This window comes from Eptatretus burgeri, chromosome 2 (assembly GCF_056783735.1).
Source record: "Eptatretus burgeri isolate ZD-2024b chromosome 2, Ebu_testis_v1, whole genome shotgun sequence".
NCBI lineage: Eukaryota > Metazoa > Chordata > Myxini > Myxiniformes > Myxinidae > Eptatretus > Eptatretus burgeri.
In genome coordinates, this window is record NC_140962.1 from 114368415 (window position 1) to 114392284 (window position 23870).

The 23870-nt window shown below is 34.1% G+C and overlaps 1 protein-coding gene across 9 annotated transcripts in view; it reads left to right on the forward strand.

The window, feature by feature from the left end:
• TRAPPC13 (trafficking protein particle complex subunit 13) overlaps window positions 1-23870 on the forward strand; it is a 95633-nt gene that overhangs the window by 36573 nt on the left and 35190 nt on the right. For 5 of the 9 annotated variants that reach the window (XM_085870820.1, XM_085870818.1, XM_085870823.1 and 2 more), the window contains 4 exons: window positions 17915-17987; window positions 18405-18449; window positions 22226-22243; window positions 22808-22894. In XM_085870820.1, coding sequence (XP_085726946.1) covers window positions 17915-17987; window positions 18405-18449; window positions 22226-22243; window positions 22808-22894 — 223 coding nt within the window. The remainder of the gene's footprint in view (window positions 1-17914; window positions 17988-18404; window positions 18450-22225; window positions 22244-22807; window positions 22895-23870) is intronic. The other 4 variants (XM_085870821.1, XM_085870825.1, XM_085870822.1 and 1 more) reach the window with 2 other exon arrangements.

Genomic DNA, 23870 nt, shown 5'->3' on the forward strand with positions numbered 1-23870 from the left:
ACGATGTTGCAAATCTAATGTTTTGCCTGTTTCTAACATTCTCCATTGTCTTTCCAAAGACAGCATTATTCATCAATTTATAGAAATCCCCTTCAAATTTTACTTTTGTATTTGTTCTCATATCTGTATTGAATTTAATATACTTTTTTCATCCAAGGACTTTGTTTAAATTTTAAAACTCTATGAATTTTAGCGACTCTCAATTCTTCTCTCAAAAACTGTTTTCAGCTTCTCTGATGCAAAACATATCCCTCTTTATCATAGAATGTTGTTAATAACTTTTCTGTTGATTTGCCTTTAATATTAAAACTTTTATGATAATCACTTCACCTTTCTTTCTTTGGGGTTTCTTTCTCACATGCAAAAGGAAGGTCTTTTTATGCTTATTATGAAGATCACTCGGGTACTTCAAATCAACTTCAAAATGATAACCTTCTTCTTCCTCATTCAATTCCTCTTGAGAAGAAATAACAATATTCATCAAAGCCTTTTTCATAATCCTTTTCTTCCACCCACTCTAATTTACCATAAGGCATAGATTGAGACATTGCCCATCCATGCAAATTATTAGCATCAAAATGCATCAAATAATTACGATCTTTTTCACTATCATAATTTGGAAGATATTTATTATTTGCTTTAGCATATCTTTTTGAACATACTTGTGATATTCCACCTCTCTTAGACTTCTCAATCATCAAAAGCATATCTACATCACTGATTAAATCTATATCTTGTTTTGTCATTTTCAACATTGCACTCCAAGCTAAACCAGGAGCTGTGAAATAGTGGGCAGAATCTAATCCATGACAATTTTTATGATGACAGAGTGATCTAAAAGCTTCAAACACATCAGCAAACAATAAAACATCTGTTTTTAGATACAAATCATGATATTCTCCAAGGTTCTTTATCTTAAATATTTTCCAAATTTTTTGTGCGTGTTTATATTCCTTATCACTTATCTCTTCTTCATAAAGGTTATTAGAGAAACTTTCTTTTGACGGAAGTTGTGTTTCTTTAAATCTCATAAATGAATCCATATAATCATAAGGACAAATTCCCTTACTTGTAAGAATGTTCTCTTTACTTTGAATTTCATTCCTTATTTGAATTTCCTCTCTTGTTAGAATTCCCTCTTTAATCAGAATTTCATCTTTAATCAGAATTTCCTCTTGAGTTAGAATTTCATCTTCATTAATTTCCTCTTTACTTTGAATTTTCTCTTTAATCTGAATTTCCTCTTTAGTTAGAATTTCCTCTTTTGTAAAGAATGAATTAAGATTTGGAAAAGTTCCCGTGGAGCTTAGATTTGATGCAAGGTAGGCTAGTGGTGTTCCCATAAACTTGTAAGAATCTAGAAACCTAATACGAGTTAAAGGTTTTGTGAATATCATTTTTGTAAATGGAATATACTTTTGACTTGTGTTTGTTGTGGCAGAAATATTCCCTGGTGTTTTTGAAAGTTCATTTATAAATAGATGTGTATCATAGTTGGTGCTGTTGTGAAGAAAGACTGGAATAAAAGAAGGAAATTTATAAATAAGATTACAACAGGAATGAGCGGGACCTCTATATTTACCAGTAAGATGACAATGATCCCTAACTTTAGACTTCTCAATTTCCCCCTCACAAATATGACAGACATTGTTCTTTCTAAATTCTAATTTTTCTTCTTTGGTTAATTTCATCGGTTCATTTGTTTCTTTCATTAATTTCGTTAGTCTTATACAATCCTTTTCTAATCGTTTTACAAACTCTTGTGAAGCTTTTTTTCCACTATAATGTTCAAGTTTATTATACTTTGCTCCAACAGATAATTTGATATAATAACAGAAACCACAAGGAATATGTTTTTGATATTTATTTGTATATGATTCTTTTGGATTAGGAGAAGCAGTATTTATCTTTTTTAGGATACATTCAAAATCAGCGTATATCACAAATGGGTGCATGATAGATTATTTTATAATCTTCAAAATAAATCTTTTCACCAGGTTAGGCATTGTAATTGCACCTGATTTATAATTACTACAATATTTTGAATGTTGTTCTAATTGTTCTTTTGTATGAAATGAATTAAGACATCGCATACAAGGATATATTTTGTTTGCTGTTCTGAATACCTGAGAAGAGATCAATCTTGATAAATTATTGATGTATGTATAATGTGAATTCTTTCCAACACTAAAATATAAAAGATCAATGTGTGTTTCTTCATTTTTATAGTTGTTTGAAATTTTTAATATTTGAACTTTGTTTTTTATCTGTTAATCCATTTACATTAATAGAAAGATTATTCTTTTTCTCAAATTTAGGAATATCTGTTAGTGGCATTGGGAATTTAAAATCTTTAATGTCCAAGGTATTCTCATATTTCATATATTGTTTTACTCTTTCTGAATTACAATTTGGTGGATGTAAGTGAGCAAGAACAGACCAGAGAAAACATTTATTATCATTGTTCTTAATATTAACAACTGCCTTCTTTAGTTTTATTTCTTTTGGTAATTCAATATAAGAAGAAGCTTTAAGAGGGTTTGATTTTAGAATGTGTATATCTAAAAATATGATTTTTAAAAATATGAAATCCACTTCCTACCACTGTATTATCATCATCCTCCTCTTGTCTTGATAGTTCTTCATAAACCCCACTATTCAAAAAATCTTGAAATGATGTTATAAAATGAAGATCTGTTCTCATATAAGGAGTTTGTTCTTCATCTTGTCTTTTCATACTCATTTTCACTCCCATATAAAACTTTAAAGTTTTCATTTCTTTTAACGTCTTTCTGATAACTTTTTCAACATCAGGTTTCACTATTTCAATTGATTCAGCTATTGATGATGGACCGGGTTCTCCAAATTGAAAAATTCTTATTTTTAAATGCCCATCAGTGTTTTCAATATAATAGTCTCCCTTTACTTTAAACTCATTTTTCTTGTGTTTTTGTGATTGAAGATGTCTATTACAACTACTCTTCAAAACATCCTTTGAGCAGATATCACAATATTTTCTTTCCAACTCAAGAGGAGATATTTGATGAAATAGATTAAATGTATGTTTGTTGGTTTGAAGGTGTTTTTTATAATATTTATATTCGTGATTACAAACATCACAGTACGTTGTATTCACCATATTTATATAATAAAACTTTGCTTAATGAAAATTTCGTTTAATTTATAGGTGAATCTGTGCTAAAAACCATTATATCCTCCAACTTTTTTCACTTAATAAATACAATGTTTCAAGACACAAAAGACAAGTTTCAATCAATCTCTTCATTTGTAAAAGAGACTGAGAAATATGTCAAGGATGTTAAATTGAACAAAGATAAATATAACAACTATTGGATAAAAACAATTATGGTGGATAAGATGATTTCTTCATCTTATCCTTCATCTTCATTTCTTCATCTTTCTTATCATCTATCTTATCTTATCTTTCTTATCTTATCCTTCATCTTCATTTCTTCAATTTCCTTCAGTGGAAGGGCTTTTAGTATACCTGGTAGAACATCAATTAAAGTATCTCTAACAAAAGTTTCTCCTCTCCTTCTGGTAATATATTCAAAACTAGAAAAACCAATGAAACAAGAAAAAGTATAAAAAAACAAAAACTTTATGGATGAAGCTTTAGAAAGAAAAGATAAGACCATCTGTAATATGCAAGGAGAAATTTGTATTTTTTTCAACAACCCTAAAGATGTAAATACTGAGGAAATAAAGGATGTTAATATATCAGGTGAAATGACATTTCGTTCAATAGTAGTTAAGGATCATGTTAAAATTACCTTTAATATAAAAAATGTTGTAGTTGAATCTGGTAATGCAAAAAAGTATATAGATATCGATGGTAATATTATTAAATACGAGTCGATATGCAACTGAAAGTATAGATGAATTTCAGTTTAAGTAAAGTTTTACTTTATAAATATGCTAGACTTCCCTGATTCTCCATATGACAAATTTGAGAATTGTCCTGCGTGTGAAAGACGGGGATTAAACACAGAGTCAAAAGCCTATAAACAATGTATATTCTGTGATTATCTTCTAATTAATGATACTAAAAAATTTTCAAAGGAAAATAATTATTTTAGATTTACACCAAAAATTAATTACTTTTCAAGATTGATTAGAGAAATGAATGTAAAGTACGAGGGTGAAAACACACCTTTCCTTACAAGGGAAGAAACTGAACGTATTGGAGAAATGTTCAAAGGATTGTTGTTATATATTATTCATGGATGTGATTTTCAGGGAAATATCAACACAAGATATTGCATAAATAAAATAATGGATTATCTTGAAATTAAACCTGAACTTAGGATAAAATATAGAGTTTCTAAAAAAGCCAATAATAAATTAAATAACCTGTTTTCCAAATATATAAATGAATGATTTTTTTACCCATTTGGGAAAATAAGATAAAATTTAACAATCATAAAAATCTTCCAAATTAATTAAGATGTTTCATAGTTGGTTCAAGCCGATGTGGAAAAACCTGCTTACTTTTGAAGATGCTCCTGACTCCCAACTTTTTAGATTATGATAATTTAATAATTTTCACGAAGTCAAGTTTTCAACCAGAGTATCAACTACTCTCACAAGGTTTTAATGCTGGTCTTCAAAAAGAAGATATAATCGGTTTATTTAAACTTCAAAAAAACCTAAATGATTATAACATTGAAGATATAATTCAACTATTTTGTGATACACAGAGATGTAAAAAGAAATCAAAACCGATAACTTGTATTCTTAGTGATAATACGGATGATATACCGTCTCCCCAAGATTTGGATAGATCAAAAAAGAACCTCGTTATCTTTGATTGTGTTAATGAGAGAAACCAAATGGTAATGCGCAGCTACGACACAAGAGGGAGACATTCTTCTTGTAATTGTATTTATCTTGGTCAATCGTACTTTCAACTTCCTCGTCGTTCCATCAGAAACAATGCTAATACTTTTATTTTATTCAAGTTAAATTCAATAGATATAAATAATTTTTTGGAGAGATAATTGTTCTACATTATGTCGTAAAAAGGAATTTGGGGATTAGATGAAGCACACGACTGAAAAATATAAATATATTGTTGTGAAACAAGATGAGATATTAAGGGATATATTTTTTTGTTTTATAAGCAATTACATATATAAATGACAACTATTATTATAAATCTTGTGGGTAAATCTGCTTCTGGAAAAAAAAAAAAACTTTCATAAATCAAGGTTCTTGTGTAGTACAAATGAGAATATTATAAATTTACTTAAAAAAACACCCCGTGATACGCATGGTATCAACAACAACAACTAGAGCAATAAGACCTGGAGAAGTAAAAGGTGAAGATTATCACTATATATTAGTGGAGGAACATATGCGATTGAGGAAAGAAGGTCAAATATTTGAGGAGGTTTCTCTTGGTACAACAAAATATTCACATTGTAACAGTGTGTTCAGGAAACTAAAATCTGGTGGTCTTGGGATATTAGAAACTAATCCAGAAGGAATGAGACAAATTATTAACCATCTGAGTGGAGTGAAGATTTTATCATTCGGTTTTGATGTTGATGAAGAAACTCAACGCAAACGTATGAAAAGCAGAGATGCAAGCATTAGTGAAGAAGAAATTACAACTCGTATTCATGTTGATAAAGAATTTGATGAAATATTTAAAGAAAAGGATTTATTTGAACACATCTACTTGGATGATGAAGAAAAGGAAAATTTCCCTGTTGATCTTTACAATTCATTAAATGATATTTTCCAATAAATAAATGGATGCGAAAGAAAGAGCAAGAAGATTTAGGGAACATCAAGAGTTGGTTTCAAAAGTTGTAAAACAACAGGAAGACATAAAGAAGAAACGCAGACAAAAACTAACGGGTGAAGAAGCATTTGAAAGAAAACAAGAGAATTTTTTAAACCACTTTTAAAAACTTCCCAAGAAAAAAATGATAGATGTTTCCACAGTTCCCACAATAGAATATACTCCGAGAAAGCTCCAAATGTTAAAAGATTTCAGTCAAATGACGGAGGAAGAATTGGAGCATATAGGAGAATTAGAATATGATGATGAATGATTATTTCAACAACTGGAAGAGATGAATCGACCCCCTGATTATATTGTGAATGCTCTTCAAAACAATGAATATTCAGCGGATTCAAAAACCAAAGCAGGACTCATTCCAACAGAACAACCATCAATATTTCATCTTGTTCAAGAAAAGGTATTGATATTTAATGATGAATTAAAGTTCTTGGGTTCTGCTCAACCCCCTGTTAAACTAACTCCGAGATTAATGTTTCTTCTCACAAAAGATGGAAGACAAGGTTCAACTGTGAGGGATGAATCAAAGTATATTGATAAACCATTGGATATGACAAATAATGATGATAGAGTATATATTGATCTGCTGAACACTCTAAATTATAGGGTTAGTATTTCTGGTAAAAGTAGGAAAAATGAGAAGGAGAAACACATTATTCAGGCTTTAAGTATCCTTGGTTCAGGAATTGGTTTTCTTCCAAATGACCCATCACAATTAGTTAATTGACTGTTATTGTTGTTAGGTAGTAAGAAGGCTGGAAATAATTGTTTCAATGAAGCATCAGCCATTTTCGACCAGTTGAGGAACATGAAAATACTTAATAAATCTCAATATAAAGACATTTTATCTCATTAAATAAGATGTGAAGCACAATCCTGAGTTTTAATTTCACAACAAGCGACCATACATCTTCATTTCCATACCCACTACAACTTGACCCAACAAAAGAATATGAGGCATCTTTATTGTCCATGGAAACTTATAATACCTAATTTACTATAACTGATAAAAATGACAAGTTTAGTTATAATCCCGGAAGTGGATACAAAACGATAAGTCTCACCCAGAGCATATGAGATTTCTCAAATATCTTCCGAAATTGCTCGTCTTATGAAAGAACAGGGTGATGAACCAAAAAATATTGTTATAGACATTGAAAAACATACTTCAAAATCAACGATTAAAGTTAAAAATAACTAACAGGTTGATTTCACAATTGATAATTCATTTCGAGAGTTATTGGGTTTCTCCTCAAAAAAGATTGAAACTAATGGGATGTTTTACAGTGATAATGTCATTCAAATATCCTCAGGAATAAACTCGGTATTTATTCACTGTGATTTGATTGATACAAATACAATATTTTCATTCAGTGCATACTCAACCCCAATTGGTTATAAATTCAATATGGAACCCAAAAATTTGGTTTATCTCCCTGTGTCAGGGAAAAACATAAACAGAGTAAATTTTAGGATAACCTACCAAGATAATTGTATGATTTATTTTAATGGGGAAGTTATATCCATCAGAATTCACCAACGTGAAGTTTTCCAATAAATAAATACGATGGTTATTGTGAGGAAACATGAGTTGGGAAAATTTAAAATAATTACAGGGGAAGGGATGTTCCTTTCCCCATACTACAAGGGTGAAGGTATGTATCTTGGTAGAGGATACTATAAACCTAAGAGACAAAGGGGTGTCAGACATCAATTTAGAGGAGATGGGATAATTGATACTCTAATGGGTATCGGTTCAACTATTCTTAAACATAAAGACCGAATTGGTTCAACTGCTTCTGCTGTGGGAAATGTAGCAGGTGCAGTAAAGAGCATAAAAGATGCCCAGAAGGAATCCAATAAATTACAAGTAATTAAAGAAATTAAGAAAGGCAAAACTCAGTTGTCCCCCCAAGAACAACAGAATACTTGGGTCAGGGTTTCAAAAGTTTTAACATCGTTTTTCCGAAATAAATACAAGTATGGAAGCAATTGATAGTATCTATGATTTGTATGATACCATTATCATCTCAAACTCCACTAAAAAAGATTACTTCAAGGTAAATGCAATAACTGGAATGCAAATGGTACAAAAAGTTTTGAAATAACTAATCAACAAACCTATTTGAATCTATCCGAAAGTTTCTTGTTGTGTAAATTTAAATTCACTTAGGCTGGGAATAACACAAACGCTACACTCGTAAAAAATTTCTTCTGGAAAATGTTTGATAGTGTTAGTTTGTACATTGTAACACAAGAAGTTGAAGCGGTTGATTATGTCTCTGCTGTATCTGAAATGATGAAATTTACACTCTATACATTCAGTCATAGAATGGGAAAGGGGTCTGTCGAAGGTTTTATTCCTGATATGTCAACGGGAACAACCACAGACCCTGGATATACTCAAAGGAAAGGAGCGTATAATGATGATACAAAAGCAGTCAATAGTTTTACTGTGGCATTTCCTCTTTAAGGTATATTTGGATTTTGTGATCATGATAAAGTTCTGTATGGTCTTAAAATTAGATTTCAACTCCAAAGGAATGATAATGAAAATAGATTGCTTTTTGGTGATCAGAATAAATTTGTAATTGAGGAAATGAGTTGGTATATTTGAGAATATACTCCGAATCTTAAAACAGAAGAGATGTTGAATGGAAAACTTAACTCAAAGAAACCACTCAGTGTATCATACCTCAAAATAAGATGTCAACACGTTAAACTCAAGCAAACCACTTACACGTGGAACTTGGCTGTTCTGGAAGGAAAGCCACGATATATGTGGATCATTTTGAAAAAGCCAGATGGTGATACTGCGACTGATAAGAATAATGCATTGAGTGATAATGCTAAGGTGAAACAACTTTGCGTTTCTCCAGATGGAACATTTTATCCACGAGATAGATTGGAAATTAATTGGGAAAAAAATGATTTTGCTGAAGCATACAAGTCTTACCAAAAGGTGTGTGAAAGTAATGGAAATAAAGAACCTATTTTGGATATGACAGCATTTAAAAGTTTGTATACAATCTATGTGTTTGATCTGAGCGCTCAAAAGGAAACTATAAAGTCTAATCGAGTGGATACTTCCCTATACATTGAAAGAGGAGAGAGTGAAGAAGTTGATACATATTGTTTGCTTTTGGAAGAAACAGAATTGCAGATTAATACAAAAAATGGTCTCACATAATTTTTTGTTAAATAAATGAGTGGCAAAGTACCAACTGGGGTATGTGTTAATGAAATCAATCTTCATAAACTATCATCTTGTGTTCAAAATCAAAAACCTTGTACGATTAACGTTAATACAATTCAGAAAAAAGGAGCAGTAAGAATTGATGTTTTGCTCACAAGAGAACAGGTTAAAATCTTGAATGACACTGGCTCACTTAAAATTAAAATGACAAAACCAATGTTGAAAAAATATTCAATAAGAGACGAGTGGAGGATTTCTCCCATTTCTAATTCCTTTATTTGCTGGTTTAAGTGCGGTTGGAGCATTGACGGGTGGTATTTCAACAGCGGTGAAAACTGCCAACGAAAGGAAGGCTCAACTCCAGGTTCAAAAAGAATTGGAAAGACATAACAAAGAGTTGGAGAAACAAATTAGTGGAAGTGGTGTAATTGTAGATTTTGCTGAAAAACTTGAAGGTCTGCCTGATAAAGCGAGATTGTTAGTTGGAGATATGCTTTCTTTTATCGCACAAGCAGGTGTAAAATTAACTTACAGAGGTAATGGATTATATCTTTCCAATAAATAAATGAGCATTGATGAGTGGTTTAAAGAATTTGGAAAGAATACAACATCAAATTTACAACATCAAATATTGTAAGAAATTAAAAATTCATAATGTGGTTATTTGTATGAGAGATAAATTAACAAATGTGCCTGAACATACAAAGAATATTATTATGAACTTTGAAGATAATAATGGGAACAGTTCTCATTGGGTTTGTATTTTTAATCGTCAAGACAAATATTATTTTGATAGTTTTGGTCTTCCACCACCTGTTGAAGTCATAAAATTCTTACAGAATGGTGTTTATCAAACATTTCAAGTCCAAGAATTAAATTCCAAGTGTTGTGGTCAATTATGTCTATATGTGTTATTTCAACTCAACAAAAATAAAAAATTTTATGACATTATTTTTAATCCAATATAAATGACTTATGTTGGTAAAGATGGTTCTATCTTTGGTGTATCTCAAGAACTGGATATTGATTTATCAAATTTTTACACAAAGGCACAGGCTGAACGACATAAATATAATATAATCAAAAATATTAATATGAAAAATGCTTATAAATTAAAAAATTATCCAAGCCCGACTGACGCGAATGACTTGGTGAGATTAAGCCATTTATCACAATATATATCCTTAAACAAAACGGCTGTGTATTCCAAAGATACAGAAGTGTTGATTTTATCTCCAGGTCATACAGAATTCACAGTTCGAATTAAAATAAATTTTTATAAAGAAGGGCGTATCGTTTGTATGAGAAATGGTCAATGGGGGTATGATATGAATGATTTAGGGTATAATTGGTCATTTAAAATTGACCTAGAAGACCTGGAACAATTAAATCAGTCTCGTAAGGAAGAATATTATCCACTTGGTATAGAGAATGAGTTTTTTTAGGAGCCACGATGAGTAAACAACAAATAAAATAATTTAATAAGGGTAAATATAATAATGGTTTTGCCATAGTTTATATCATGAAAACAGAAAAAACAGGATTATATATAATAAGTAAGGAAATACAAAATGATTTCACTATGGGAAGATGGGGAGGTGTTTCATGCCAATATTATTCTAACATATATTTCTAATTCAAATGACAGCAAGAAGGCTTCAAGAAAATTATCATTTCTGTGTCCAAGTATACCTTCAAGAAAAGGGTATTCGGTATTTTAATAAATATGTTCTACAACATAAGAATGAGGTATTTTCAATAAAAGATTGGCATTATGCTGATGTTGATAAACCGACAACTTTAGATTTAATTAGAATGTTAAATAATGAAAAAATGATAAAGTTAAGAAAAGGTAAGGCTCTTTTAGAAATTCAAAAGAAATTTTATTGGTTTCCTGTTGTTAAAAAAATTATTTTGGATACAGGAATAACAAGAAATCCTGATGAATATATGTATGATATTATATGGGGTGTAAGTGATTCAAGGATAGCAAGGGACAAGGAAGGAGTTGAAGAGGAGAAGAAAGAGGAGAAGGAGAGGGAGGAGAGGGAGGAAAGAGTGAGACTAAATAAATATCAAAATATGGAAACCGGTGAGATTAAAAAAAGATTGGTGGCATTACAGAAAATAACTCAACCCACCGTGGAGGAAAACAAAGAATTGACAAGTCTATTTGCAATACTATCGACAAGACTATTGACATTGACAAGATATTCATTTTAATTCAAGTTTTTCATTTTTTTCTTAAATAAATGGAAGAGAGAGTGAAGGCATTTCTAAGGATTCTTTATGTTTTAAAAATTAAGATTCAAATGTGCATGTTGGAAACTAAAAAGGTTTTTGCACTCTGCAGGAATTTTTCTCATAAATAAATGAGTTATTGTCTCAAATGTAAAAAGAAAACTAATACTAAAAATATTTCATATATGAAAAGTAAAAATAACAGGGTTATACAAAAAGGTATATGTTCGGTGTGTGGTTCAAAAAAAAAAATCAATATCTCCAAACACAAACTCGGAGGAGATGTACAAAAGTTTTTATCAGGAAGTAAATTTACAACTACTGGAATACCAGGGGAATTACATCTACCAGGGTATTCTTTCTGTGGTCCAGGCACAAACTTGGATAAAAGATTAGATGAGACAGACAATCCTAAATCATGGATAAAACCATCAATAGAGTTGATGAAGTGTGCATGAGACACGATATTGATTATGGGAATACCACAACTTTGGAAGAAAAGCATGAAGCCGATAGAGAAATGTTGTATAATTTGTCTGATACAAAATCCAACCTTGAGAGAAAAAGTTGATCGGTTCATCGTGAAGAAGATGATCAGTGCTAAATTGAAACTTGGACTTGGAAATTCAAAAACTTATAGGCTCTAATGATGTCATTAAGACTGAAGAGCAATTAGCTGATGAATTACATAAACCAATATTCACAAAGTTTCGTAGAAGGAAGGTTGATTATATCTGGTCCGCTGATTTGATTGAACTCAATAATGATAAGCGGTACAAGTATGTTTTAACCGTTATTGATTTGAGGAGTAGATACGCATGGGTTGTCCCTTTTAAAAAACAAAACAGGTAATACTCTTATGTTAGCCTTTCAACAGATATTTAATAAAAGTAAGAGAAAACCTAAAAAATTGTGGACTGATGAGGGTAGAGAGTTTTATAACAAGACATTTATGAATTTTCGAAAAAATAACAATTACATTATACAGGACCTTTAATGAAGGGAAGGCCGTTCTTGTTGAACCTTTTAATCGTACCTTAAAAGAGAGACTATGTAAAAAATTCACAGAACTCTGTTCACAACAATGGTCATCTTTTATTCAGGATATTGTGGATAAGTATAATGGCACGATTCACATGTCAACGAACATGAAACCATCAGAAACATTTACAAAATTAAAATATGAAAAAGAGATTAATATCAGAAAACCTAAGTTCAAAGTTGGTGATATCGTAAGAATATATAGGTGGAAATCTCATTTTGAAAAAGGTTATATTAAACGATGGACGAACGATCTTTTTAAAATTGTTTATGTAATAGATACGGTTCCTTGGACTTACAAGATATATGATTTAGAAGGGGAAGATATTTTAGGTTCATTTTATTCACAGGAATTACAAAAGACAAAACTAAGCAGATAATACCCATGGGAGCAATGGGTTGGCGCTTCACTCCCTCCTACTATACACCGTTGTGGACACTCGAGGGCCAAGTCCGAGGTGTATAACAGTATATAATGTGTGTGAAGGGGGACGTTCTTAGATTTGTGAACCCCTAAAAACAGAATCCTCAACTGAATAGTCAAGGCTTAACTTTTGTTTGTTGGTGTGTGTGTGCAATGGGAGCAATGGGTTGGCGCTTCACTCCCTCCTACTATACACCGTTGTGGACACTCGAGGGCCAAGTCCGAGGTGTATAACAGTATATAATGTGTTTGAAGGGGGACGTTCTTAGATCTGTGAACCCCAAACACAGAATCCTCAACTGAATAGTCAAGGCTTAACGTGTGTGTGTGTGTGTGTGTGTGTGTGTGTGTGTGTGTGTGTGTGTGTGTGTGTGTGTGTGTGTGTGTGTGTGTGTGTGTGTGTGTGTGTGTGTGTGTGTGTGTGGGTGTGTGTGTGTGTGTGTGTGTGTGTGTGTGTGTGTGTGTGTGTCCCAACCCTCACATTCAAAATCTTAACCCCAACACTCACATTCAAAATCTCAACCCCAACCCCCCAACCTTCGCCCAACACAATGTCTTTTTCAAAATGAGATTTCCACCTATATATATTTTTTTCGTTTTTTTTTCTCTTCTTCCAATTCTGTCTTTTCAGGCTTTCAGGTTTGATGATGTAGATAGGGGGAGTAAGTCGGCACTTTCTTCCCAGAACTAACAATATATATATATATATATATATTTTTTTTTTTTTATGTTTTTTACTCTTCTTCCAATTCTGTCTTTGAAGGTTTTCAGGTTTGATGACTTATAAAGGGGGAGTAAGAACTTTCTTGATAGGTTTCGATCCCAAAGAGTGGTGGCATTTCAAATCTCCAAAATAAACCCAACTTTCCAAGTCTCCAAGGTATAACCACATTCCTGTTGAGTTTCCAAGATGCATATCACATTGTGAATTATCAAGCCAGAACCCACATTTCAAGTCTCCAAAAATATAACCATCTATCCAAGACTCCAAGGTAGAATCACAATTTCCAGAAATATAGTGGGTTTCAGTGATAGATCTCACATAGTATAACTGTGGATCATCAAGGAAAACTCCATTTTTCCAATTTTTATGGGTTTCAGTGATAGATCTCACATAGTATAACTGTGGATCATCAAGGAAATCTCCATTTTTTTTCCAATTTTGATGGGTTTCAGTGATAGATCTCACATAGTATAACTGTGGATCATCAAGGAAATCTCCATTTTTCCAATTTTTATGGGTTTCAGTGATAGATCTCGCATAGTATAACTGTGGATCATCAAGGAAAACTCCATTTTTCAAAATGTCTGAAATTTGTGAGTCTCCAAGGTAAAACTTGTATTCTGGCTCATCAAGGTATAACTTGTTCAGGGGGTATTGTCTTGATAACTCACAATGAGTACTATTGTTGCAAAGCTCTTTTTCAGGACTTTGCTGGTCTCCAAGGTATAACTCTTTGGTTGGGTCATCAAGGACGAACTCGTTCTGTGGGTCTTGGTCACTCATAAGGTCTTCAACCAAGCCAACAATTTCGCCCCAAGTTGTAGCAAAAGCAGTATTTTCATTTCGTATTTCAGATACAATTTCCTGTGATAGAAAATAATAATGTATTAATTAAGTGATTTAATTATTAAATGAGTATGCTTCAATCAAACTTTGAAAATAGGAAAATAAAATCTTACCTCAACAGATAAGAGGTTTGAATCCAGTTCATCAACTTGAAGGTTTAGTTCCTTACAAGTCGTCGATCTCCAAGGAGCCCCAAAGTCATCCCACTCAAGACCTAGCTCGTTCTGTGGGTCTTGGTCGCTCACAAGGTCTTCAACCAAGCCAACAATTTCGCCCAAAGTTGTGGCAAAATCGGTATTTTCAGATACAATTGAGAGAAAATAATAATGTATTAATTAAGTTATTTAATTATTAAATGAGTCGATGCTTAAATCAAACTGAAAATAGGGAAATAAAATCTTACCTCAATGGATAAGAGGTTTGAATCCAGTTCATCAACTTGAAGGTTTAGTTCCATACAAGTAGTAGAGTTCCAGGCAAGCACACAGCACACCATTGCCAGCAAAAAAATGTTTAAAATGGAGCCTGGGCTTGAGGCTTTTATAGGGAAAGACTGGTGGGTGCGGTTTCCTTTGGAAATTCCCTGGGCAAGCCCAGGCAAGCCTTCGTTGGGAAATTTTTCAAAACCATAACATTCCAGAATTTTTTAGTGATTTCTTTGAGTCAGAGATGAACTGGAAATGATGTAAAAGTAGGCGGGGCTTAGCAAAAGTGGGCGGGGCTTACAAAAATACCTCATAAAAAGTGGGCGGACCATCGAAAAAAGTGGGCGTGGCTTATGAAAATACCTCATGAAAGTGGGCGGGGCTTAACAAAAAATAACCTGTGGCTCAGGAGGTGGTCAAACAAGAGCCTTAAGAGAAGTTTATCATTTCGTAATGGCACAAAAGGGATATCTTAAAAAATATAAAGATTCAAATGTTTTGTTTTTAAATATTTTAGATGGGGATTATTGTGCAAAGAAAATTAAACTATTGAAGGAATTTGAGAATGAACAAATCTTTATCGGTTCAATGAGTGAGCAAAACCATATGCATTGGTTATTTGAAAAAGAGTGTCCCTCGGCTTACATGTTTCAGATATTTCTTTAGAATCACCTTTAACAAATCACATTACTACTTTACGACTTGAACAAATCTTTATCTTATTGCATTGGTTATTTGAAAAAAAAGTGTCCCAATACAAGGTTAAAAGGGGAGACAAATAAATATACCTTGGGATAAAAAGGGGGTTTACTTTTTAGGGGAAAAAATGAATCACTGAAAATCCCCCATTCATTTACATGGGGAAAAGTGAGCCAGAATCAGTATATTCACCCTGCTCACATACACATACATACACACGCACGTACACATGCACACACTCACACACTCACACATACACACACATATATATATATATATATATATATATATATATATATATATATATATATATATATATATATATATATATATATATATATACGCACACGCACATACACATACACACACACTGTAGAAAATATTTCACGAGAGATTTGAAAATCTCAATTGATGAGGCTTGTGTAAACTTTAAATTGCAGAAAGATGCATAATCTGTGTGTTTGTGTACTGGAAGCCAATGAGGTGTTTTGAGTATTGGAGTGATTATGTTCAAATTTGCGAGCTTGGACTATGCGCCTGGCGGTCATGTTCTTAAAGAGTTGTGCGTGCTTGAGAGAAAAGCAGACAAACCTGTTAACAGTGAGTTGCAGTAATCCGAGGGTGACTTATGAGAGAATGAACCAAAGTTTCACTCATCCTGTGATTTAACTATGAATGCATTTGGGAAATATTGTACAGATAGAAGAAAATGGATTTATACATTTTAGCAATGTGCAGGATACATATCGTGTTAGATCCACAGTGGCACCTACATTTCAATCTCTATGGGACCAAAAATTTTTAAGTACCGGGGTAATAGTTACGACTCGGTCAACTAATATAGATTGCACTCGGAAACTCAAAGCAAGAGTTGAAAGGACCCTTCTCATTTCTTTTTTCTCAAGACTGTGTGGAGTAAGGTGTCCTATTAACTCTCCAGTTATCTCCACCACCGAAGGTGGAAGGAGGTTGTTTTCACCCCCTCTGTCTGCCTTTATGTTTGTTTGTGTGCAGGATATCTCAAAAAATTGTGGATGGATTCAGATACAACTTAGTGGACATGTTGGGTGTGTGACGAGGACAAATTGATTTGATTTTGGTGAAGATCTGGATCTGGATACAAGAATTATTTCATCTTTAAAGTGATTCTTCACCATTGAGAGTCCGGGGCCAAAAACAACATATATAACAGGATATCTCAAAAGGTTGTGGACATATCTGGATGAAAATTGGTGGACAGGATGGGTGTGTGATGAAGAATTGATTCAATAATGGTGAAGATCTAGATCCAAGAATTTTTAAAGTGATTCTTCACCATTGAGTGATTGGGCTAAAAACAACATATAACGCGATTCCTCAAAAGGTTGTGGGTGGATTCAGACGAAATTTGGATGAGTTGGTTTGGTAATATGAACAAGCCAATTTGATTTTGGAGGTCTGTATCCAGATCCAGCCTGTTGGTGGGATACAAAACATAAACTGTTCAGCCTGTTGAAGGTATGCGTTCTACTGAATACCATTCTAGTTTTTCCTGCAATCCCAATTTCCAAAATTTCTGAGCTATATCTCAGATCCTGCTGGGACTTTTGGAATTAAATTTTGCATCAATAATGTAAATGGAAAGTATGTGGGGTTGACAATTTTTTTTATGTTCACCTAATTTTTAAGGTCATGACCTAATTATAGACATTTTAACATTTTTTTTTCACCATAACTGACAAAGGTTTATCTGATCAGTACAAAATTGCTTTCTCTTGATAGTGTCGTGTCCACGCCAGTTAAGACCGACCTGGACGGATAGCCGAATGGTTCTACTTTGAAGGCGAACGCATGATCCTTGGAGATTATAGCGCGTGCGGGATGGCGGGAGGAAAAGATGCATAGCAGATGGAGGCACACCTGTTTATACTTGAACCCACAACGAATAAACAGACATGAGCAATCTTAATTAATAGGGTTTAATGGAGATAAATAAAAGCGAAATAATAAAAATAAATCAAAGCATGAGGTTTGACGTGGGGTAAACTTGAGCTAATTTTGAGATGCCTCCACACGGATACAGACAGATACACGGATACAGAGACAGACAAGGGAAAAGATAAGATAAAATTGGGGCTGTGTTTGTTTCTGTTTTGTTTTCCTGTCTAGTATCCATCATTTGCACCTGTTTTTGGAAGTTTGTTGCTAATTGGATTAAGGATCCCTTTTCTGGTCTGTTTTCTTGCTCTTGTACAAATGTCATCCAATAGTCTGAGCATTTCACATACTTAGTTCGTCCTACACACGATGTTGTTCTGTGTACTCGGTTAAACTCCATAAGACCACCTCCTCCTCCTCCTCCTCCTCCTCCTCCTCCTCCTCCTCGTCTCGGTAAGTACAACCTCAGTATGCATTGGTTTTTTTAGAATATGTTGTGACTAGTTAGAGGTTTCCTTGTTTTGGTGTCTATATTGTTTATCTCCAATTATGGATTTCCACTCTTTGGCAGTTTGGTGTGTGCTGTGAGTTACACGACACAGACTGGTGAAAAGATGTATTTCCGGAAGTTCTTCAAATTTCAGGTTTCTTTCCCGTTGATTTCCTATACTTGAGCACACCATTGTTTGTTTCATTTTGGTGGGCCAGATTCTGAAATCTGTGGCTTTGCATCAGTGGAGAGAAAAATGCTTTTTCAATTCAAATATCAAAGTGGATGTGATGAAAAGTGTAAAGTGGTTTCACATGAATGGTCAATTTCATAACCTTTTTTTTTTTTTTTTTTTTTTTTTTTTTTTTTTTTTACATTTACAATTTCTAATAACAGACACTTACAAAATTATGAATATACTAAAATAACAAATTCATTTTTTAAAAAATTCATACTTTTATTATTATTTTCGTCACTCCGTACTAATGTCTCTTCATTGTTTGCTTTCATAACTGCATTGGCAAATTACTTTAATGTACAGGTGCCATGTTTGTAAAAATGTCTTGTGTAGGTCCTCAAACCTTTGGAGGTTAAAACGAAGTTCTACAATGCAGGGGTGAGTGCTTGGTTTACAATTTAATAATGTTTTCATTTTTCATGACGTATCTTCTTCTTTGTTACCCTTACCAGAAGAGAGGGCATTGCATTTGGGCTTGTCTGTTTGTTACTTGCAAAATCGAACATTTTTCAAGTATATTGGTCAGTCGATTTTCGTTGTTCTCTACCTGTCTGTCTATCTGTCAATCGCCTGCAGGTCGCAATTTTAAATTGATCTTCACAAAGCTTCACCATATGGTAGAGTTTGTCATAAGGAAGAAGCCTATTGTTTTTGAGGTCAAAAGGTCAACATAGGCCAAAGGTCAACAACTTAGGTGAGATTTTTAAAATCCTCAATTTTCATCTGATTGACTTGAAATTTGAAGAGGATTTATATTACAGGTCACTGAATTCAACTAGCCAATTATTTTTTGAGGTCAACATAGTCCAAAAGGTCAACAACATCTATAGGTGGTATTTCTAAAATCCTCAGTTTTCATCCCATTGACTTGAAATTTGAAGAGGAGTTGCATATTTGGTCATTGAATTCAACCACCAATTATTTTTTGAGGTCAAATTTGTTTTATGGATTCTGCCAGTCGTGCTTTGCACGACGTCTTTTTCTTGTCTGTTTGTTTGCCCGCACAGAACTTTAGTGTTTTTCTCCGCAACCGCTTGTTGGATTGAGACAGAATTATGAGGTTATAGGTCATGTGGTGTGGCAGCCATGTTGGAAAAACTTTGGACCTCTGTATCTCTGAAACCGCACCCCAAAATAATTTGAAACTTGGCACATGGCAAGTACTCCTCATGAGGAATATGATTTTTTTTTTCAATGACGTCATTGGTGCCTTCATTATAATGTCATTGCATATGTAGAACATTCCATCCGATCAGTATGAAAATTTTTGAGGGTCATCAAGGGATAAATTGGCCCACAGAAAAAAATTTGATGTCACCAGTCACATGATTTGGCAGCCATATTGGATTCAGCAAAACTCTTTAAAAAAAATTATTTCTCTTGAACTGCTTCGTCAATCGACATCACAATTATGATGTAGTAGTGATGGGGGAATATGTTTTTTTTTAATTTACATCTGATCGACCACTTGGTCTAGCTCTGTAGCAGCCAGAATTATTTAATTTTTTGAATGTGGATTCTTTTTGATTTTTTTTTTTTTTGAAAAATGCTCACTGAGCTGTTCTTGGATGGGTTTGAGGGAAGAGGAGTAGCAGCTGAAATGTGAATCCTATCCAGGTTCCTCCTGATTATTTCATCTTTGCTTTTTTCTTGTTCGGGTTCCTTCTGATGACTCCAATGCAGGACTGTACCTATTTGGTCATCCAATTGATTTGAATTTAATTTATTTTAATCCCATTCTAAATTCAATTGGATAATAATAAACGCCATGGGTCTGGGTCAGGTGTCCAGTCAAAGCGGCGTTGCATCAAAGTGGGACGTCTTGGTACCCGGTCATCACTGCCAGCAGTTATAAAGTGACAGTTTGAATTATGTCTCTTATTAATTCTGTAACACACCAGTACTGTACACAAACACCACACAAAATACACCACACAAAACAAGTCCTGGTGAGGGTCTACAATCTCTGATTGCTCTTTTTCTTGTTTGTATTTTTATTTTGCTGTGCTAAATTTTAAATGTCATGGCCATTGAAGTGTAGTTGGATTGGGGATATGTTGTTTACAGTGTGGTATTGTTGACGTGGGATAATTTTCTGTTTTGATCTCAGTCTTCCTCAAAATGAAATGTTTCAAACTTGCATTTATAAAACCATCCACTTGAACTTCATGACATTGAAACGATTTCACCCAAAGACTGATGCAGGTTAATAAAACTTGTTACAGAAGTTATAGAGACATTGATACTATTTCCCGTTTGTATGCACTGTAGAAATTTTGAGGAATGCACGCCTTCATAGGTTGTTGTAGCTTTGCTGCATTCAAGGTTAAGTTAAAAATCAAGGCATTATGACTTGTGCTGCAATGCGGAAGTGCTCGCCAGATGTTTTTTATTTTATTATTATTTTTTAACGTTTTGAATCTGGAACCCTCCTGACAAAGTCTCTGACTGAATGAGTTTGTGCTTTGTATGGACAGAGTAATTGGAACCACTAATGAAGCCAGGTCCCAATAATGAAGTCTCCTTCTCAAATGCAAGGTCAATGAAGTTATTCCGCTGACGAAAGATGGTTTCAAGCAACACATCATATGAGTGTAGCAGTGTGCGTTTGTTGCTGGTGTTTCCAACCATCTGTCTTCCCCAAGTTCCATTGGTCACAATTGGAAAATTGACAATGAAAATCTTGTGCTTTAGTGGATGACGCTGCCCCCCCCCTCCCTCCTCCTCCTCCTGTGAGTTTCCTGCAGAATATTCTCTGAGGGTGCAACAAAACTCAATGCAACACAGAAAAATATTCTTGCACGAAGTCAGGCCTATTATGTACAGATTTGTGTGGCTGCAGTGACTGAATATTGCCAGCTGGACAATAAGCCTGACTATACGGTTGAGGATGACTTGCGATGAATCTGGAGATTAGGTGTTATGCCACTCATTAATGTAATATGGCAAAAGTTGCTATCCCTTTTCATTGGAATTGCAAAACATACAAATAAAAAATTGTTTTCAAGTTGCATTTTGAAATGTTCAACAAAACTCATTTTTTTGATGCATGTTAGAAATTTTGGCCCCCTGCCGAGAAGTGGATATGTATAAAGGCATGAAACCTTTTCCAGAATGCAAAATTTTCAAAGATCTCCATAATGTTTTTAATAATGTACTTTCTTGCACGCTTGTTTGTCATAATGTTTTGAGTTTTTTTTTGTCCCCCAACCCTCTGACAAGGTCAGAAAAGGGGGACATTTAAAATGAGCTCCGACTGACCGATCATCTGTCCTTGTACTTTTGTGTACATAGACCACAGCAGTGGTTGGCTGAATTAGTTTGCCAAGGCAACCTTCTCGGTAACTTGGCTTGTGTATGTGATATTTCAAAAACGTTCAATATTTACCTTTCATATTACACAGATCTATTCCTCATACCACCCAAAAGGCAGGGGACCTCAAGTATCAGCTCCTTGTTTTTAAAATGATGGGATCATGTTTCTCAGGTACAAATTGTGACCCTGTTGGGCAGCACTCCCCATCCCCACCCCTCCAATCCCTCCCCAAAAGTGTCCCGACAGGGCAGCTGAAATTTTGCCGGCTAAAAGTAAAAAGCTTGCTAACTTCTCGACAGTCATTTTTGCCATTGGAAAATAGATCCTGAAAGTTTAATTTCTGGTGTAAATTTATTGCAAGCCATCAGACGATACTCGTTACTGTCCAGCAATATTCTAAGTCCTCTGAAATTTGTGGCGACCTTCAAGATATTGTTGTCCTGAACTCCGAACGACCCATCTATCACTACGTGTCACTATCTTTAAGTTTTTGAGAGGCTTTAATGTTGTTGTGATCATTACTCGAGTATCCTTGATGGTGAAATATTTCCACTTTATTTTGATTTCTCAATCGAAGGCAAATTAATACAGAAGCAACTTTCACTTGCCATTATGGATTTTATCCATTCAACGACATTGGCCTCAATGTCATCCAGCAGAGGGTGTTTGAACCTCACCGAGGGCAAAAGTAATCCTTTCAAAACGTATACCAAAGTTATTGTTACTCAGGCAGAATGTAAATGTAACGTGTGGCCACTTGCTTTGAAATCTTTATAGTTTTATGTTTCAAAGTCAATTCTCACATTGATTTCCTTTTTTTTTTCTCCTTGTTTTATAGGATGAGTTTGGTGCTGTGGTAATTATGTTTTGTTGCTTCTTTCTTTCTTTCTTTCTTTCTTTCTTTTTTTCATCACTGTTTTCTTCATGCTAATGCATCTGTGTGTTGTGCACGATGGACTCATTTTGAGCAGTGAATCTGTCTCACCATACCACTAATCAACTTGTACACACTCATGCTTTGCTGTTCAGGAGGCCAGATTCCCCTAACTCTTTTCAGCCCTGTAGTTCAAGCTCAAAATATTATTAAAGGGCGTAGTTAAAATGTTTGTTTATATTGTGAAATTCCTATGAGAAGACATGAATGTTTTTGTACCTTATTTAAAAATCTCGGCTTCATAAATTAAATAAACTCATGCCATTTGACTGTCCTAATAATATAACTATAACAATGTTTCACCCTAAAAATAATTTGATTGGTTATTTTCAGATGTGTTTTTTTCTGTTTCTTGATTTAATGGTTTGGCAATATATGGGATATGCCTGGTGTTGGCTTAATGGTTAGGGTGGTGGGCTTGGGATCTTTGATCTTGAGTTCAAATCCTGCTTGGCTGTTGAATTAATACCAGGTTGTGTCCAGTAGCCCAGGAGACTGCTGAGGCAGCACCAATGCTCTGCACAGAGTATGGTCCCAATGGATGGATGGATGGAATATATGGGATGGGATGAGGTGTGTGGGTGGGGGAGGTATTTGGGGCAAGCATTCTTTCAAAAGGAGTTTTGTGGAACAAAGTAATTATTGTTGCATCTTTTATTGACCGGTAAAATAAGTAAACCAACAAACGCGGACTTTTAATTAGGAACTTTGTCGATGACTTGGCTAATGCACACCAATTGTTTTGATAATGCCAATTCCAGAAATCCAAAACAGTTTGATGCAAAAGTAAAATTGTTGCCCCACGCACACACAAACAAAGCGAAAAGGGGGTTTTAAGCAATTAGTTCACTTTGTCCGTCTGTCTACAAATGTCAGTCTATGATCGAGAGACTACTTCACTTCAATTGAATTTCATATTTTGAACACTGTAGAACACAAATGAGAACATGAATTGGAACACAAATCTGCAGTTTAGCAGTACTTTGGCTTTGAAATTGGCAAATTGTATGAAATCTCATCCTAAGCATGCTTGTGCACAGAGAAGGGAGTAAGGTAATTTTTTTTAGTCTGTCTCCCGATCTGACAATCAAACAAAGGGCTGACAGGATGGCCGAGTGATGCGCACACTTGCCTCTCAGCTGTCTTGCCTGGGTTTGAATCCTGACCCAGCTATAAACCATCACACCGGGGTTTCACAGACGGCGATTCAACAATGTGTGTGCCGTCTCTTGGATGGACGCTAAATTGGCGTCCCGTCTGTCGGCATTAGTTGGTGGACGTTAAAAATCCCATGGTGTCATTTGCGAAGAGTAGGTTGCTGGCCAAATTCTTGCTCTAACCTGAATAGTGAATTTTTTCAGCAGCACAGCCATGCCCTTAGCCAATTATGTGACCTACCATACGAACGAACAAGAAGAAAAACAAACTTGAAAATCATTCCAAACAACAAACGTACTGTTTTTAGGGATGTCGTAGAGGACGCAAACAACAGGCATGAATAACTAATTTAACGTGTTAAATAACGTGGTGTAAAAGACGGTGCATCGAT